Source organism: Schistocerca serialis, chromosome 3, assembly GCF_023864345.2.
Source record: "Schistocerca serialis cubense isolate TAMUIC-IGC-003099 chromosome 3, iqSchSeri2.2, whole genome shotgun sequence".
NCBI classification, from domain to species: Eukaryota; Metazoa; Arthropoda; class Insecta; order Orthoptera; family Acrididae; genus Schistocerca; species Schistocerca serialis.
The window spans coordinates 81,927,345-81,947,317 of NC_064640.1; the positions used below are offsets into that span (position 1 = coordinate 81,927,345).

Here is a 19,973-nt window from a genome sequence, read left to right on the forward strand (position 1 = left end):
ATACATGTAGATGTAGATGTACATCGGATTTGATTATGTAAGACAATATAATTTAATGGCCTTCATGATGATTCTTTCAAGGACTTTGCCATTTATCTAAATAAGCAGTTGAACCTGTTACTTACTTGCCAAATGACTTTCTCGTTCGATTATTCTAACTTTTCACACTACAGAAAAGAAAGCCTTAAGCAAACAGCTGTTGTAAATCGGTACTAATAAAAACACACACAGCACTGGTGTAATATTCTACAGTATTTGTTATCTATTTCACAAACCGGTTTTCGGCTATTACGCTCTCATCACGTACAAGATCTTTGTACCTGAAGATGGTTTAACTACCGAAAAACGGTCTGTGGAATAAATAACAAATAATGTCGAATATTACAGCAGTGTTGTATGTGTTTTCATTCATGATGTATAAAACATTCTACCAAGAACCAATGGAACAGTCAATGAGTGCGGCACTAATGTGGCTGCAATCTTACAGGTGACGTTGGCGAGTTTGTCAGGATCCTCTTTTATGAGTTTCATATATGCTGTTCTGTTTATGAAGACTTGTCTACCTTGTGCTTAGACGTGCCTGTTTGTGTACCGACGGAAGTATAGCCTCGCAAATGTGGCGCTTTCTTCGCATTGGTTTCTGTTTCACACTTTGTGTCACTTAATCCACGAAGCATCGCATTAAAAACTACAACGTAAGGACATCATATTCACGATTTCCTCACTGCAACAGCAACTCCACTACTTCGTCACTCGTCAACTGATCAGTGAGCACACATTCGCGACGACCGCTGTGTCGTAACGGGTCGGTAGGGGGTGTCGTAACTCACCCATAACACTATCAACCGCCCACACGAGCGCTTCCTGCGGCGGACATGGCCCCTCGTAAAAGCGGACGAAACGATTCGTAAAAAGGAAGGCTACACTTTAACGGCCTGTCGACACCGAGGTCATGAGTCATGGAGATGATTCGTCTCAATTAACTTGCAGTCGACTCGCTTTTAAATTCTAAGAGGGAGAAAAAAATTACTAGAGGGTATTGGGAAAAGGAAGGAAGGTAGGGAGATCGAGGTTTAGCGTCCCGTCGACGACGTGGATATTAGAGACGGAGCACAAGCTCGGACTGGGGAAGGATATCTGCCATGACCTTCCAAGCATGTCGGCATTAAGTGATTTAGGAAAATCACGGAAAACCTATATTTAGACAGCCGAACGGGGATTTGAATCGCCGACGAATCGAATACGAGTCTAGTGCGTTACAACCCCGCTCAGTGGAGTTTCTTTGAGACGGTTGTTACGGTTGGGAACGTTTACATAAAACTACGAAACATGTTTGTTATTAAAGCCGACATCAGTTAATCACAATAGTTAGCGCCGTTTTCGGCACACCGAATTTTAACCAACAGTAAGTAGTATTACCAGTATAAATTTCCGAATTTTATCGGGCTCTATTTTGTACTGTTTTTCAAATTACATGTGCACACTGATGCATCCAACTTTTTTATCTCAAATAATTTGATCGTTTAAGATGTAAAATAATAACTTATCTCATAAAAATTTGACCCTATTGGAAAATGTCCCACTTCTCGTCCTCCTTTTTATAGTATTGATGCCGACGCTATCATAAACCACTTTACCATTTACATCACTTTTGAAAATAGTCTGCAGAAGGTGTCATCTATCTAACTTATCACGAGCTTTCTTACTCATACAGTGCCACTGCCAATCAGAACTTCTGACGCTAGATCAAATTACCACGAACATTGTGACGTGTATATACAGAGTGTACCATAATTAATAGCTAAAACTAACACGGATGAAAATATGCGATAGTAGAAGCAAAAACGTTCTGTCAAAAATGATTCATAAGGGAGCCGTTTTCGAGACAATTTTCACCCATGACTTACCTTAAAAAGAAATACAGTACTGTTTCAGTACGTTACGTTTCACAATTTACAATGTGTTCCACGTGTCGTCGTCTCTGCAGCGAGTTATGAATACTTTCAGGCACCCTCGGATCATCTGGTATATTATGACAAGACTGTACAATTTGCTGCTCTAGTTCTTTGACCGTGCAAGATTGATTACATAATATTCCTGACATGGACTATCTGGGGGCGATCATCTCTGTATAGTAACTGAAGAAAACTTCACAAGTCAAGATCGCTAAAACAAACATTTTATATGGTGACTGTATTCGACAGAGCTATGCTGTCGTCACCAGATCTTCCGCTTTTGAATTTTTACAACATATTATCCAACAGTGTTAAAGTCGCTTCACATGACATACGTGCATCCCACTACCATGAAGTTCACTACACATCGGCATGACAAATGTAAAATATGTGCAAACATAAAGATAACTCTAAGGCGCCGGATGCAAGTGTTCATGTTCACTACCAGCTGGCAAGAATGCAACGCGACTGCAAGGATACTTCATCAGAAAGTTTGCATTTCAAATACGTTTTTACTAACTAGGTGAGTATTTCATACTGAAGTAACCACACATTCGAAATTATCTCGGAAACTGCGTTTGCGAATCCATGTTTGCTGGGACAGTTTTCTTTGTATTATAGCATACTGCGCTCTGCAACTCACTGCAGAGACGAGTGCAATATGTGACGACGACACGTGGAACACCTCCTTTAACAGGTACAAGTATATAGTAATTTGTAAAATGTAACGTACAGAAGCAATATTCTATTTCTTGTTAAGGAAGGCCATGGGCGAAAATTATCTCGAAGACGTTCAGTTGTAGATCCATTTTTGCTGGAACTTTTTTGCTTCCACTATCGTATATTTTCACCCGCGTAAATTTTAGCTATTAATCGGCAGCGTCAGTATAGAGATGGGGATAAGTGACCATGATGTCATTATAGCAACTATGGTTTCGGAAGTTAATAAATCAGTCAACAAGGACAGGATAGTGTTTCTGCTAGACAGAGCAGATAAGCAGTTGTTAGCGTCTCACTTAGACAGTGAACTAACATGACTTAGTTCCAGCAAGATGGACGTAGAGGAATTATGGGCAAAGTTTAAACAGACTGTAAATCGCTGTCTGGATACCTATGTACCTAGTAAGTGGCTTGAGGACGGAAAAGACCCATCATGGTTTAACAACGAAATTCGGAAAATGCTGAGGAAGCAGAGGCTGTTTGCACTCTCGGTTCAAAAGAGAACGCCTAAATGACAACAGGCAAAGGTTAGTAGAGATTCGTACGTCTGTGAAAAGATCTACGCTCGAAGCATACAACTACCACCGGCATTCGTTAGCAAAAGATCTGGCAGAGAACCCGAGAAAATTCTGGTCATATGTAAAATCGCTAAGCGGGTATAAGGCTTCCATCCAGTCACTCGTTTACCAGTCTGGTGTAGCAGCTGAAGACAGCAAAACAAAAGCAAAAGGTTTTAATTTTGCGTTTAAGAAATCGTTCATGCAGAGAATCATACAAACACACAATTCGGTTTTACAGAGAGTAATCTACGGCATTGGCCCGTTAGTTAGCTTGCATTTATCGTGAATCTCTCGTCGAGCACAAAGTCGTAAGTGACTGGAAAAAAGCTCAACTGACTCCGGTGTATGAGAAGGATGAAAGAATGGACCGGCAATATTGCAGATCAATATCCATAACTTTGGTATTCTGCAGAATCCTTGAATATATTCTCAGTTCGGATATAATAGATGTCCGTGAGACCAAGAAGCTTACGTCCACGAATGAGAACGGTTTTAGAAAGTTTCCATATCTCTAGATTTGCGGGAAGCGTTTGGCACGGTGCCCCACTACAAAAAGTAGCTCTGAGTAATATGGGACTTAACATCTGAGGTCATCAGTCCCCTAGAACTTAGAACTAGTTAAACTTAACCAACCTAAGGACATCACACACATTCATGCCCGAGGCAGGATTCGAACCTGCGACCGCAGCAGTCGCTCGGTTCCTGACTGAAGTCAGGTGACTATTAAGGAAGGTGCGAGCACATGGTATAGGTTCCCAGATATGAGAGTGGCCCGAAAACTTTTAAAATAATAGAACCCAATATGTTGTCGTCGACGGCGAGTTTTCATCAGAGACAAGGGTACCGTCAGATGTGTCCCAGAGAAGTGTGATAGGACTGCTCTTATTTTCTGCATACATAAATGATTTCATGAACAGGGGAAGTAGGAATCTGCGGCTGTTTTCTGATCACGCTGTGGTGTACGACAAGTTGTCCTCTGGGAGTCACTGTAGAAGGATACAAAATGGCTTAGAGAGAATTTCTAGTTGGTGTAATAAATGGCAGCTAGATCTAAATGTAGAAAAATGTAAGTTAATGCGGATGAGTAGGAAAAACAAATTCGTATGTTCGGATACAGCGTCAGTAGTGTCCTGTTTGACACAGTCATATCGTTCAAATATTTGGGCATAAGGTCGCAAAGCGATTTGAAATGGAACGAGAATATGAGTATTCTGGCAGGGAAGACGACTGGTTGACTTCGGTTTGTTGGGAGAATTTTGAGAAAGTGTGGTTCATCCATAAAGGAGACCGCATAGATGACGCTAGCGCGACCTATTCTTGATTACTTCTCGAGTGTTTGGGATCTGTACGAGGTCGGATTAAAGGAAGACAGTGAGGCAATTCAAAGGCGGGCTGCTAGATATGGTAGCGGTTGGTTCGAACAACAGGCAATTGTTTACGGAGGTGCTTTGGGGAGTCAAGCGGAAATCCGTGGAGATAAGGTGACGTTCTTTTCGATGAACACTTTCGAAGCTGACTACAAAATGGTTATATTGTCATCAATACACATTTCCTGTAAGTACCACGAAGAAAAAATAAGAGAAATCAGGGCTCACGTGGAGGCATACAGACAGTTGTTTTTCCCTTGTTCAATTTGCAATTGAGACGGGACAGGAAACAACTAGTAGTGGAACTGGGTACCCTCCGCCGTACGGTGCCTTTCGGAGTATGTATGTAGATGTAGACGTAGAATTATGATACACCCTGTATGCACACATCACTATTTTAGTAGCAAAATGACCTACGGGCAGAAGTCCTGATTGGCAGTATTGTTCTAGTAGTAGTAGTAGATTTATTTATCATAGATCTCGGTCTACAAGGACATAGGACATGTCAAAGTATTTACAAGTTTAGACCAATTTAAAATGAGCTAATTCGTATACACATGCGTTTATGGACATTCTAGTTAGAGACAATCATTAGATTTATACCTGGTATACAATACTTCTCTTACAAATAACTTATTAAATAATGTAATGCCACACTGTTCACTCATATCTTACTATCAGTCACTGCATACACTATACACACATTCTTTCATATCACTTCACTCACTACACACACAAACGTACACCCACACACACACACACACACAGATGATCTCCTGGCCATTTTCTCTACTGCTACTTCCCATTTGCTATCCTGAAAAACTGAGTCAGCATCCCTCTACAATGAGTAAGTTGTTGAGCTCAGAAAGAGAAAGGGGTGTTAGTATTGTGCAATGCATAGCTTGGGGGTAAGTTTTTCTGGAAAAGGAAAAAAGCATGAAAAAAAAATTGTGTTAAGATGTTATGTGGAATGTTGGATGTTTTATAATCATTATTACTATTTATTTGTACAACATTTTTTTACCAAACCCCTACTCTGTTTTATCTAAGTAATCCTTCAATGCATAAAATGTATTTCATGACATGTATTTTTGATTGCCTTTTTAAGTTTGTGTATTTTTGCAATTTCTTTAATCTCTTTTGGTATTTTACTGTACAGTTTTATTCCTTGGTAGAAAATACTGTTTTGAGTTTTATGTTTATATTTCTTGGTAAATGTAAGTTGAGTCTAGGTCTTGTTCCATGGTCACGGATAGAGCTGTTAGTGCAGCAATTACCAATGTTATTTTTGATGTGTGCAACTGATTCGCAAATGTATTCACATGGAGCAGTTAAAATCCCCAGTGTTTCGAACAGATCTTTACCATGAGCTTGCCTACTATTTTTGGTTATTATTCTCATGGCTCTTTTCTGAAGTTTAAAAATTGTGTTCATAGTTTGTGCAGTTGTTCCCCCAAAAAGAATGCCATAGCTAAGAACTGCGTGTACATATGAATAGTATGTAACTAAAAAACACTGCATGTTAATCATGCTGAAGACATTTTGTTTGCAGATACCTTTGTGTGTTCACACCACTTCAACTGAGATTCAATATTCATTCCTAGAAATCTGGCATATGTTACACAGTCTATAGAGATGCCATCTACATTTAATTTAACATTGTCATTTTCCCTCTTCAAACTAAAATTCCAGGCATTAGCTTTCTTTATGTTCAGTGTCACTTTATTGCTTATTGTAAACTTCATTGAGTGTATCATTTACTTTCTCTGCAAGGAGTTCTCTTGTTTTTTCAGTGACTATGATATTGCTGTCATCAACGAAGAGAATTTTTTCACCATGAGTAACACTACTGGGAAATTCATTCATGTATATCAGGAATAGTATTGATCCTAATATGCTATTTTGTGGGACACCTATATTAAAGAATTTTGGTTCTGATAAGTGTTTTACTAAATGTTTAGATCTCTTTGAGGTATGTGTTATCTCTACTCTTTGTATCCCATCTGCTAGGTATGATCGAAACCAGTTATTAGCTACCCCTCTTATTCCTAATGCTTCTGATTTATTTTTCAGTAGCATCAAGTACAACATTTGTGAATTCTGCGTATTTTTTCCACTTTGGAAACCAAATTGTGATTTGCTTAAAAGATTGTGTTTATTCAGGTAATTCATTAATTTGTCTTTCATAATTGCTTCTATTATTTTTGAGAATGGTGACTGCAGGGAAATGGGCCAGTAATTTTCCATGTCTTCTGCATTACCTTTCTTAATCATAGGTACGAGTCTTGTCTGTTTTAACTGCTCTGGAAATGTCCCTGCTCTGAAGGATTCATTTATTATATGTGTTAAGGGGCCTTTTATAATCTCTATGCATTGTTTCAAATGGTTCAAATGGCTCTGAGCACTATGGGACTTAACATCTATGGTCATTAGTCCCCTAGAACTTAGAACTACTTAAACCGAACTAACCTAAGGACATCACACAACACCCAGCCATCACGAGGCAGAGAAAATCCCTGACCCCGCCGGGAATCGAACCCGGGAACCCGGGCGTGAGAAGCGAGAATGCTACCGCACGACCATGCATTGTTTCAATACACACGTTGGTACTTCATCTAAGCCTACTGACTTATTGTTTTTCTCGCATTCGGGAGGACGACGGTTCAATCCCGCGTCCGGCCATCCTGATTTAGGTTTTCCGTGATTTCCCTAAATCGCTCCAGGCAAATGCCGGGATGGTTCCTTTCAAAGGGCACGGCCGACTTCCTTCCCCGTCCTTCCCTAATCCGATGAGACCGATGACCTCGCTGTCTGGTCTCCTTCCCCAAAAACAACCAACCAACCAACTTATTGTTTTTTAGTTTTTGAACAGTTTTATTGACTTCATTCTCTCTGGTTGGAAGTAACATCATTGTATTTAGTGCAACATTATTTACAGATGTTACATTTGTTTTGGGGAATTTTTGCTGTAACTTCTTTGCAGTACTTGAAAAATGCTGATTTCCATAGTTTGCTAAGTGTTGTGGATCATTTATTACCTTATCCCCCTCCCTTAGCAATATGTTATTCTGTCTTTGTTTACCTCTCTCTGTTTCCTTTTTTATAACATCATAGACTGCTGTACTTTCATTCTCTGCATTATATATTATTTTGTCATTAAATGACTTTTTGCAGCAATGAGCACCTCCCTATAGATCTTTTTGTATCTATAATAGAAATTTAACAATTCTGGATCATTGCGACTCTTTTTCATGGACCTGATGTGTTTAAGTGTTTGGGAGGACTGTTTAATACCTGCTGTCATCCATCTCTTTCTGTGAGATGTTGATACAGACATGCATTCTTTTGGAAATGCCTTTTCAAAGTTCAATTTAAGTGTTGTGGAGTTTTTGGGAATTTCATATTCACACTTGTTTCCTTATACACTTCATCCCAGCTTTGTTTTGCTAGTTCTTTTGAAAAATCTTTTACTTTGCTTTGTGATAGATGTCGTTTGAAGGCTTGAAGTTTAGGGAATGATTCAATGCCTGCTTTTACTGCTGTTATTTGACAGACATGGACTCATAGTCGGAGATCTTTTACAGCTAATCACATTTTACTTGTCAATATTTGTGGCCACGTGATCAATTACTAATGCACTCATTGTAGTAACCCTTGTTGCACTATTGACCAATAGGGACATTCCAAAACTTTGAGGGATATTTATGAAGGTGCTGCTGGATTCATTTATGATATTATTGATGATGTTAATTTCGCCACACATAATTATGTTGACCTTTGTTCTAGAGACTTTATCTATAACTTTTGTTAATTTGTTGAAAAGAGCGTCCGCGTTACCACTGGGAGAATTTTATGCACACACAAAATGATTAATTTCTTGGTGATATCAAGCCCTGTAAATTCAATATCTGATATTTCGAAGTGTTGTCTTGATTTGAACTGTGTTCCGTTTCTGATATAAATGCATGATCCTCCACCCCTTGAAGCAGTTCTGCAGTAAGAGGTTGTCCTTTCATACAATGATAATACTGCATGTTGGATTTCTGTGGCCCTACACCAGTGCTCAGTAACACAAAGTACTGTGCTGTTCAAAGATTGGAGCTCAACTTCTAACACTTGTACTTTATTTTTTATTGATTGCATTTTTATGGACGATCGTTAAGTCTGTGAAATACCTCATGTTACTCTTTACAATGGTTTTTTTTTTCTTTTATGACGTCTGGTATATGTGACGGGCACCAGAGAAACATGAGCAAAGCTGGCTGCCCTCAGAGCCATCCCTAACACCACACTGATTTGCCTCGCAGCTCCATCAATGTGTGGTCAATCGTGACGCCAGAACAGCTCAACGAAGTGTATGTTGGTGCCATGAGTTAGGGGCGCTATCTTGTCCAGGTCCCAAACTGTTCCCCGCCCCCACCCTCTATCACTACAGGGTCCTCCTTTGTAAAGTCCTTACATAAAGACCCTAAGTCCTTTATCACATGACTTACCCCTGCATTTGGCTTGAAGATACTGATGACCTGGTACACTGCCTCTAAACTTCACTGAAACTCAGGGCCTACACCTCGCCCATGGCTAATACCTAGCCGCAGCACTTTCTTCTTCCTAGAACTTTTTACATACCTACCCTTATTGGCCTTGGTTTAAGTGTGCTCCACATTTCCTGCTCTTCGTTCTACCTGAGGCTCTTCTCCACTTAACTCTGACAGTGAGAGATTCCTGCTTTTGGTGTTGATGATAAAACTGTCAGATCGCATTTTCTTTCTTCCTATCCTTCTACCAGCTGCCAGTTCCCAGCCACTCTCCTGCCCCCTATCTGCCTTGATCCTTATCAGTTCCTTCCCTGCTTCCTCCAACTGTGACTAAAGGGCACAGATTTTCCTTTCGTGTTCCCCAATCAAAATGTCCCTACTGCATACTCTGCAGTTCCATGAGAGAGCCTCTTCTGTTCTAACAACATTCTCCCCACTGCATCCCCCCCATTTCCTACAATATTGGCAATAAATCCCTCTACTCACTATCCTATAACAGCTCCCACATTTCTCCCTTGTGGTCAGTTTCGAAAGAATAATTAAGTTTAAAGAATGTTTTAAATTAGTCAAGGACGCGAGATTGGCTGTATGCATACAGAAAACGACACAAAGGTCTAACGTGCGGTTGTTGTTGTTTTTGTACTGATTTAGAGATACAATGACAGAAGAATGAATTAGTATTTACTTTGCTTGTAGAGAATTTACGTATCAAGCGTGCTTGGTCAGGTTTTTAAACGTTTATAACTCGGAAAGTTTAGGCCTAGAGTCGCTTCTATCTAACTAGTAAACAATACGAAACATGTGTTAGTTAAAGACGATTTAGAAACGTTTAATTACACTTTTATTGCGACAATTGACACTGATGAAACTAGTAGCAAACTTTTGTTAACGAATTTTGCACTATCAAGAAAACTTGAACAGAATTTTTTTGTTTATGTCACGCAAAATTCGTGTTATGTCACGATTATCGGAACTTCAGATAATACGAAGTTTTTTCAAGAACAAGCTCTGCTGGGACGCTAATATTCAGTTGTGTGACAAGACCGGACACTACAGCAAGTATGCGAAACAAAGAAAATTTAAATTTGACACTTATTTCCTCTTAAATAAGTTCTTTTAGCGGACGAAGAAAATACCTCTGATCTCACTCGGCGACCATCTTGAATTTCTGTGAGAAATAAACTCGTGGTAAGTTAGAAAGTGCAATGTGTTTTCAAAAGTGATGTAAATAGAAATATAATTACGACAGCGTCGGCATATATACAATAGAAAGCAGGAGGGAGAGCGCGAATGTACCGAGTTATATCGTCCAGGCTATGAGAGTGACAAATTCTTATGATATGAGTTATTATTTTCTACTTCCAACGAGTCAGATTATTTGAAATAAAAAAGGTGAATGCATGAGTGCGTAAATGTAACTTGAGAAGCGGTAAAACGCGGGTGTTGACAAAAAGTCGAAAATATGTATTGGGAAAAATATTGAATGCCAGTTAAAATTCAGTATTAAAAAAAAGGCGGTAAGTATTGTGCTCAACTAATGTTGACTTTAATAACAAACATTTTTCGCAGTTCCATGTAAAAATATAATAAATAAATACTTTTACAACTTTTGTAACGTTAACAACGGTCTGCAGGAATTCCTCCTCCCTGATGCCTCATTGGCCACCCTGTACTCGTTCGAACTAACATTGGCTTCTGTCCCTGAGATGTGGATCGTAAACTACAGCCGATTGCTAGCTCTATTATTCTTTGGAATTCATTAATGTCCTCAGAAATAAGACGACAATCTCAACATAATGCCAGTATGCAATGCTAAGGCAAATGGCACAGAAAAACAAAACACAGAAAAACGCATTTGAGGACCTCGCTTTGAAACAATGATAACGAGCAAGTTAGTTGTTTTGAGAAATTGCACAGTAAAGTTTCTGTTATATTTCATAAATGAGATACTTCAAGTACACCCATTGTGATTTTTTTATTTATTTAGAAACTGCTTTATTTAGAAACAGAACCCATCTCTGAAATTTGCAATGCATTGGAGCTTATGGCTCTGTAGAGTTACAGAATTTCCAGAATGATTGGGAATACCTCAAAACGTTAATTTAAAAGAACTGTATTTTAGGCACTCTAAATGTAAGCTCTTTACTAAAGACTTGTGAACAGAAAGAAGTACAGATACTTTAGATAGAAAATAAATCTAAATTTTAGCAAGATGAGAAACCAGATTTCCGTATAAAACATGATATGTGCACAAAATAATAGAATTTTAAAGATAAACCAGCAATAAACTTTATGAAAGGGCTGTCACTGCTAGGTATTGCGTTTTTTTCATAAAAATTGACAATTTAACAAAATTTTAACGTAGTTTCAAAATACTATTTCTTCTTGCCGTGAAATAGAAATATAAAAATATATTCTCTCTAATTTGTATTTACCGATAAATGAAGACAACAGAAAACATCCACAAAAAGGAAAGGCATTCTAGGAATCTCTAGAAACTGAAATATTCAGCATACCGTGACAAGGGGGTTATAATACCATTAAGTGATTTCAGTGCACAAAGAAACAAACAAAAAATAATGAGAAAGCATCTATGGAGACCTGTGGGAGTACCTTAAACAGCAAACAGAACACAGCATGTTGTTCTCAATGGAGAGACGTCTACAGACGTTAAAGTAACTTCTGGCGTGCCAAAGGGGAGTGTTATGGGACCATTGCTTTTCACAATATATATAAATGACGTAGTAGATAGTGTCGGAAGTTCCATGCGGCTTTTCGCGGATGATGCTGTAGTATACAGAGAAGTTGCAGCATTAGAAAATTGTAGCGAAATGCAGGAAGATCTGCAGCGGATAGGCACTTGGTGCAGGGAGTGGTAACTGACCCTTAACATAGACAAATGTAATGTATTGCGAATACATAGAAAGAAGGATCCTTTATTGTATGATTATATGATAGCGGAACAAACACTGGTAGCAGTTACTTCAGTAAAATATCTGGGAGTATGCGTGCGGAATGATTTGAAGTGGAATGATCATATAAAATTAATTGTTGGTAAGACGGGTACAAGGTTGAGATTCATTGGGAGAGTCCTTAGAAAATGTAGTCCATCAACAAAGGAGGTGGCTTACAAAACACTCGTTCGACCTATACTTGAGTATTGGTCATCAGTGTGGGATCCGTACCAGATCGGGTTTGGTCTCGCGGTTCTAGGCTCTCAGTCCGGAACCGCGCGACTGCTACGGTCGCAGGTTCGAATCCTGCCTCGGACATGGATGTGTGTGATGTCCTTAGGTTAGTTAGGTTTAAGTAGCTCTAAGTTCTAGGGGACTGATGACCACGGATGTTAAGTCCCATAGTGCTCAGAGCCATTTTTGAACCAGATCGGGTTGACGGAGGAGATAGAGAAGATCCAAAGAAGAGCGGCGCGTTTCGTCACAGGGTTATTTGGTAACCGTGATAGCGTTACGGAGATGTTTAACAAACTCAAGTGGCAGACTCTGCAAGAGAGGCGCTCTGCATCGCGGTGTAGCTTGCTCGCCAGGTTTCGAGAGGGTGCGTTTCTGGATGAGGTATCGAATATATTGCTTCCCCCTACTTATACCTCCCGAGGAGATCACGGATGTAAAATTAGAGAGATTAGAGCGCGCACGGAGGCTTTCGGACAGTCGTTCTTCCCGCGAACCATACGCGACTGGAACAGGAAAGGGAGGTAATGACGGTGGCACGTAAAGTGCCCTCCGCCACACACCGTCGGGTGGCTTGCGGAGTATAAATGTAGATGTAGATGTAGATGTATTTACACTATATGGTAAATTGTCTTGATTGCCAAAATAATTTTGTTTATCATTTCATAGGCGTTTTAGGAGAGTCCCATTATCAGGTTTGTGACATGAAATGCACGACACAAGATAAGATATTAAAAGAAAAACAGTGCAACAACGCTTTAAAGTTGAGAAACATACTTATTAAATTGAATACAGCATATCTTGTCACTTCTTTCGCCGCTCTGTAACGCAACCAGTGCTCACCTGACATACACAGTTCGGTATTATACAAGGTAAATAATTATACCAGTAGGTGTCATTAGTAATAGTAATGCCTATCACATTAGGTATAACTGTTATATGACAAACAAAGAAAATGGTTCATAAGGGACTTAAATTGTACTAAACAAGGCCATCGCTGCAACAGTCGAAAGCTGCTGTGAAACAAATCGATATAATTCAGTGTATTAATTTCTACCAAAATGTTAAAAGCAGTATTATAGGCTGAAATCAGTATTACAAATAGTTCAGTAAATATAAAACTTAAGATTCTCGAAGGAAGCAAATAGGAGCTTTTATTCTGAATACAAGGAAACAGTGTCATTTGTTGACAGTTATCAGGTAATGCTAATAACAGTGAAATCATCGATCATTACAATCACAGTACCAAAAATTATCAGTCACTGCAGTTACAAGAAGGCTGAACTTGCAGCACCTCAAGCTGCTGGAATTGAAAGTATGTGAAAGGCATATTTGGGAATATTCAATATGAAAATTTCAACCAACATATTGAAAACAATATTACATGACAGTCAAAATAATAAAAGATTAAAAATAAAATTTTAAAAATGTGGTAAGGAAGGGAGCAGGTATATACTACAATTACCACTGAGATTTATGGCATAATAGCAAGTTACACTTACATACTGTCATCATCAGTCATGCATTATATTACAAAATAATTGAACATCAGTCACTGTTGTTTCGGTAACACCTGGTGGATTCTTCACCTCGCCTCAAATGAAACAAAGTATAGAGAGGTGCGACATCCTATTGGTGTTGTTAATGGAATTGCCGTGATTCATGATCGATGATTATGAAGTTGTTGGGGTTCTATTACTGACTGATTGGATTGAAATGAGACGTAGTGCCTATCACTGTTTCCCTATAAGCAGATGAACACGCTAACCTACTAACCTTCTGTTCACTGTACCGTAAAGACATCAGCCTTTCTCTCTTACAACAGGTGTTTCTACTGCCTGTACTAATAGCTTAATTAACGAAATGGGACAGAGGGAAACCACAAAGCCAATAATAGACAGTGGACTGAAAATAAATATGTTTGCGATAAAACACGACAGAAGCGAGGTAGTCTGGTCACAAGGAATGGAACTTAGCCAACCCACAATTCTGGTTTGTATGGCGAGGTGCTCTCTTGCTGTAAGACAAAATAAATATACACGTAAAACACTGAGAAAAAAAAGAGAAACAATTACAACACTCTCAGTCACTAGACAGAGTGATAATTGGAAAAAAACTGAGGTTAATTCTGGTATATGAGAATCACGAAACGAAGTTGTTAGCCATGAGGAGTCACGTAAAACAAACACATCGAAGAGGGGCTGCATGGACAAAGGTTAACGTGTTAGTATCTATGGAACTGTCAGTGGGGCAGTCGACTTCCTGGCGCTCAGGTTGGGGAACATGTTGAGTTGCCAATTCTCCGAACGCGGAAAGAACCGTGGTCCTTACGCATCGGCGTGCCTGCAACTTGAACTTGAGAGTAACAGTCCCTATCGTCTACAGATTTTTCACCATCTTGTAACTTTTCTGGACAAATTGATTGGTGAACGTGAAAGCTGTTCCGCCCTCACAATTTGGTGGTCATCTACTCAGGCAAGCCGTTGGTGGTTTCAGTTGGTCTGGGTAACTTGCTTTTAATGCATAAATTGATTGATGAATTTCATCGTCTGTTTAATTAACTGATTTATAGGCCCATACATACCATAACTGAACCCGTGCTTACTTAAGCAGTCCGATCCCGTAATTAGGAACATACTTTTAATTATTTTATTTTATTCAGCTCTCTCTGTAAAGGGACTGGACAGCTGCTGAGGCTTCTCTGCATGTTTCGTGTATTTCAGAAAAATCACCGCCTTACAATTTTCAGTATAACGTAACGACTGATGACCACAATGTTATAAGTGTAATTTGTTATTAAAATATAAATATCAGTGGTTCCTTCTAATCGTGGCAGTGGTGAGCTGCGGTATCCCATTGGTGTCGTTAGTAAAACTGCAGTGCCTCACGATTGATGATCTGTAGTATAATGCAATGACTGCTGATGTAATTAGTGTATACTGAAATTTTTTCTCTTGAGTTAGCCCACCTCACTTGCAACAACTGAGCGAATGTACTATAGCAGAACATTGTCTCTACACTAGTCATCCTATGGAATAACAACATGGAGATTCTGGCATGCACTTCCAGCTGTTGGGATAGTGTTATTAAGGAAGAAATCGAGATTAAATTAGCAAGAGACCTTATAAATAGAGATAGAGGTTTTAGCTAAAATTCAGCTTGGAGTGCTCCTCTTTCCTCTGCCAAACAACATAGGGACAGATTTATTGCTAAGATTTCACCCATCTACATTCCTGTATTTGAGCAACTGAAATAGTACAGATGACACATTTCTCAGACAAATGCTTTCTTTATTTTAGTTTTCTGTTTTCAATAATTCCTACTGTTAAATATTCTTTTAATAATTTTATCTTCTTTCACAACATATTTTTTACTGTCAATGAACGGCTTCTCTTGAGAACAACTCGGTCATTAATTCCACAATGACAAAATGTTCTTTTGGAAATAATCAGGGTTTCATATTTTCCAAAGTTACCCATGCTGCTCATCTATGAAGTAATTCCTCAATTTACTCAAACTTCTGCACAGATTTCATATTAGCAACTGGCACTTGAGTAGGTAGGTGTCGGTGTGCTGTAGTTAGCATAAGATTATAAGTTCGCTGGTACTGAAGTTATGTGTGTTGCTAACCTGATAAATGGGGAACTTAACTACTGAACTTATTTACGCGGGGTAAATCTATTATCTACAAAAACTTGTAGCTCATGAAATAATGGGGATTAACCTTAATATATCTTTCAGTATGTAATTTTTCTGTGTGTGTGTGTGTGTGTGTGTGTGTGTGTGTGTTTTGTGGAAGGGAGGAAGAGAGAGAGTGCGAGGGGGAGAGAGGAGAGTATGACGTTGATGAAGAACCATAAGAGAAAAAACTTACCATTTTTTTTTATTTTTTGTGCAGAGCAATTGAAATCGTCAAGCCAAAAGATGATGAACTGAATGTGTTAACTCACGGGGACTTCTGGAAAAACAATATACTGTTCCGATACGACCCCAGTTCCGGAGATGTAATCGACGCACGAGTGGTGGACTACCAGCTAAGTAGATTCTCCTCGCCGTCTCTGGACCTGAATTATTTTTTCCACACCAGTGTAGAGAACACGGTGCGCCGCGGCCACATGCCGGCCCTGGTTGCGGAATACGTGGACACGCTGAACAAGCAGCTGGAGACGTACGAAGTGCAGCGGCGGGTGACGGTAGAAGAGGTAGAGCGGCAAATGGGGGATCGGCTGGAGTTTGCACTCCTGGCGGCCTGCACCGACCTGCGCGCCGCCATGAGCGCGCCAGCTGACACAGTCGAGCTCTCGCAGCTTGCATCCTCTGGCGACTCCCTCACCAGCCTCTACCACTCCGAGAGCTTCAAAGACGTCTTCTCTTTGATGCTACTGGAATTTGAACAGAAAGGCCTCTTGTAAACATTCAGAAACTGTATTATTTTAAAACTAATACGTAGATAAGAAATGAGAAAGAGAAACATTGAAAATATTTAAACTAAATCGAAGAACTAAAAAAATTAAGAGACACACTTATGACTACAAGTTCAATATGAAAATTGTAATCTTGTGATCGAACGTTAAGACATTCAAAGTCTTCACTGTAACAGAGGTTTTATATCCAACTTGTTGCACTGGTGCAGGTAATTGAATACTGACAGTGGATTATTCAGGTCCTGAACAATTCTGATAACCAATTTAATGTTATAGGACAATAAAAGTTATGGAACTAAGAGTTGAATGTGAAGGGTACACAGTCAGTACTGGAGACAAGAGAAGGGATGTTAGGATCTCTAAAATTAAAATGAAAATATCAGGTGAGGGTTACATCTATTTCACTGTTACCCATCAAACAAAATCACTAGCTACCAGTAGTAATTTAGTGATATTGTCCTCAGTTTGTCAATTCAATAGGTATCTCATTCTCTGGGTGATTGGGCTGACAGGTGGGGCATGAAATGGAATTAGCTTAGTTCTGCAATGATTCATCGTGCAGCAGAATGCAGTTGATGTGGTATGAGAGACCTGAAGTGAAGTGACACCTGTTCACTGGTCTACAATAGACACTACGACAGTCTTCTAACATCAACAGTGTAGAGCGAAATGCTACAATTTCTCTACAAGATTGTGCCACGCAGATTTTTTGCTACAGTCAGACAGCAGACAACAAAGATGTGCAACATCTGTTGGCAGACGTTGACATCAGGTTCAACAATAACAAAATAACGGCAGTCTGTCAGAAAATTACATAACTACCTTATCACATACATCTCTTTCCATTGCAGCAAATAGTTTCAGTATGTCCCAAAGTGAAAATAAAGATCTACATTCCTTAAATATCTCCATAGACCAGCTTTACTTATGGAGTACAGTCAGTGTGTGAAAAGAGAGATCATTACTCTCCCCAGCGTTGTCGGTAGATATGATTGTCTTTTAAATGGAAGAGGAGTGTACTAAATGGTTGTACATGGCTATTCATGGTTGTAGCAGTTCATGAACCCTGGGAATGACACCTTTAGATCCACTATTTGGCAAGGCATCATTTTGAAATTTTGCAGTGGGCGACATGCTGTTGCCTAAAATATGATGCAGTCACCGCAACTCTCTTGTATCTCACACATATCCACTGTCCGTTTTGAATTCTCCAGCAACAGTCAATTTGATTGGATCTTCCTCAAAATTGCTAAGACTTTCAAACCACGCTGTTAATATGCTCCCACAAGAACATTAACACCGGACCATGTCTGAAGATACCAAAATACTGTGCCTATGAAAGGAATAATTTGAGAGTGAATTCTGAGTTTCACATTGTTACTTGTTTACCAGTGATACTACCGTATGAAAAATGTTAATGGTAGTATGCACCTAGATGCATTATAAGAATTTTACATTAGCTGTATATTAGCTCACAAACAAAATTGCATTTCGTACCATGTCAGGCAGACAAGCAGGTTTTCAAAATTATGTATGAGGAACATAAAAGAGCACTGTAAAGTGAATGCTCCCTTTTGTCACTTAAAGAGTCTCTTATGGATAATAAGAGCAGAATTCTTTCACATAAATAAGCTACTCAGGAGGGCTTCCCTATACAAAATAGATTTAGTTTAAAGATTGAAACTAGTACATGCTTCTCAGCCAAATGCAACGGAAATGTTGTCCTTATTTTGGTACAAATGAAACGAATAACACAAAACAAAAATTGAAGTGCATCATAACTGTGTCCCCCATTCCCAACTGTATTGTTAAGGAACTGTCACTTGTTGGTATATATATTTTTAAATTCCTACATTCTCAAAACAACTTGTATGAAAATAGTCACTTTTCAAATAAATTTTTTGGTAAATATCGTCTGTAAGAAATTTATTTGTATATCTTAAAGTATCTACTTTACCAAAACAAGTCAAATCTGATTATCTAAGTTTTCAGGAAATTCAACTTCTTCCTTAAAGTTTCAATAATTTAAAACAAACTTAATCTTTTGTGTTATATTATTACTATCTGCAATCATTTTGCACAGCCATAGTCTCTAAACTTATCCACAGTGGCCACAATCAATCATGATTCTACAAGCCAACTTGTGGAAGGTTTTGTGTTATAAATGTGAGTGATACAAATATAACACAACAAATTATTTCACATCATCGTAGCGTCTCCACTTACCTATTATGGCCACAGTTAACTACAACAAACATGTTATAAAGGAACATTATAACTGGAGTTAGCTCCTTTCTTCAGTTCATACTTATTTATAGAATCGGCACTTAGAGATTTTTTACAAGAAATGTTTGGCTTACAACTTTTATTCCTCTCTCCTACTGTTCTTTAATTTAGTTCATGTCTTAAAGCCTTTCTCTTCCTGTATTACTAGATTTTCAGCTTACAGTTTTTTTACCTTTTTGTTCATACATTTATAAAAATAAGATTTTAATTTACTTTGTTTTTTTACCAAAATCCTTCTCACCTTTCAAATTTTATGTTTTTTACCGATCTTATCTTGTCCATTTAGAAAACAAAAAGAAATGTTAAACGTTTTATTCATCAATCATAGTTTAAAACAGTATTGTTAAGCTATGCAGTATTATTTACGTAGTTTCTACAAAATTATAGTATAGCAAATAATTTTCTGTCAATAACTTCTTCTCTGTATACATTTTTTGCATATAAAAAGAGAAAAAAACAAGGAAGTTGTAGAATTAAAACGAATAAAGATAATATTAATAGGAATTCTTATAGGTAAAATTCTGACTATGCCTTCCTGTAATGTCAGTATACAGGTTGAGTAAAAACCAGCAGAAATATAATTGAAAGATATATTTTCCTTTACAAAAATACGTTTGAGAATCTATACAGAAGATACATGTAATATACAAGTTATCATTCAGAAAGCTTATCAAAATAAATTAATACATCATAGACACCACATAACAACTGTAGACATGATGCATCTATTACTTTCTTCATAACTGCTGTGCCTAAACATATTCTGTGAAGTCTATTCCCTCATCAACAGATACTTATTTTCATTGTACATGTGACATTATTAATTGTTTTAATATTAACACTGTTGTGTTCTTCAGTCAGAAAACTGGTTTCACACAGCTCTCCACTCTTGTCTATCCAGTGCAAGGGCTTTCATCTCATCTCTTCATCTCTGTGTG

The 19,973-nt window shown here is 38.4% G+C and overlaps 1 protein-coding gene across 1 annotated transcript in view; it reads left to right on the plus strand.

Moving 5' to 3' along the window:
* LOC126470689 (uncharacterized) overlaps window positions 1-19,263 on the plus strand; it is a 289,231-nt gene extending 269,968 nt beyond the window's left edge. Inside the window, exon 5 of the mRNA XM_050098690.1 lies at window positions 16,224-19,263. Within this exon, the coding sequence (XP_049954647.1) occupies window positions 16,224-16,737 (514 nt within the window). The 3' untranslated portion in view covers window positions 16,738-19,263. The remainder of the gene's footprint in view (window positions 1-16,223) is intronic.
* Window positions 19,264-19,973: the final 710 nt, after the last annotated feature.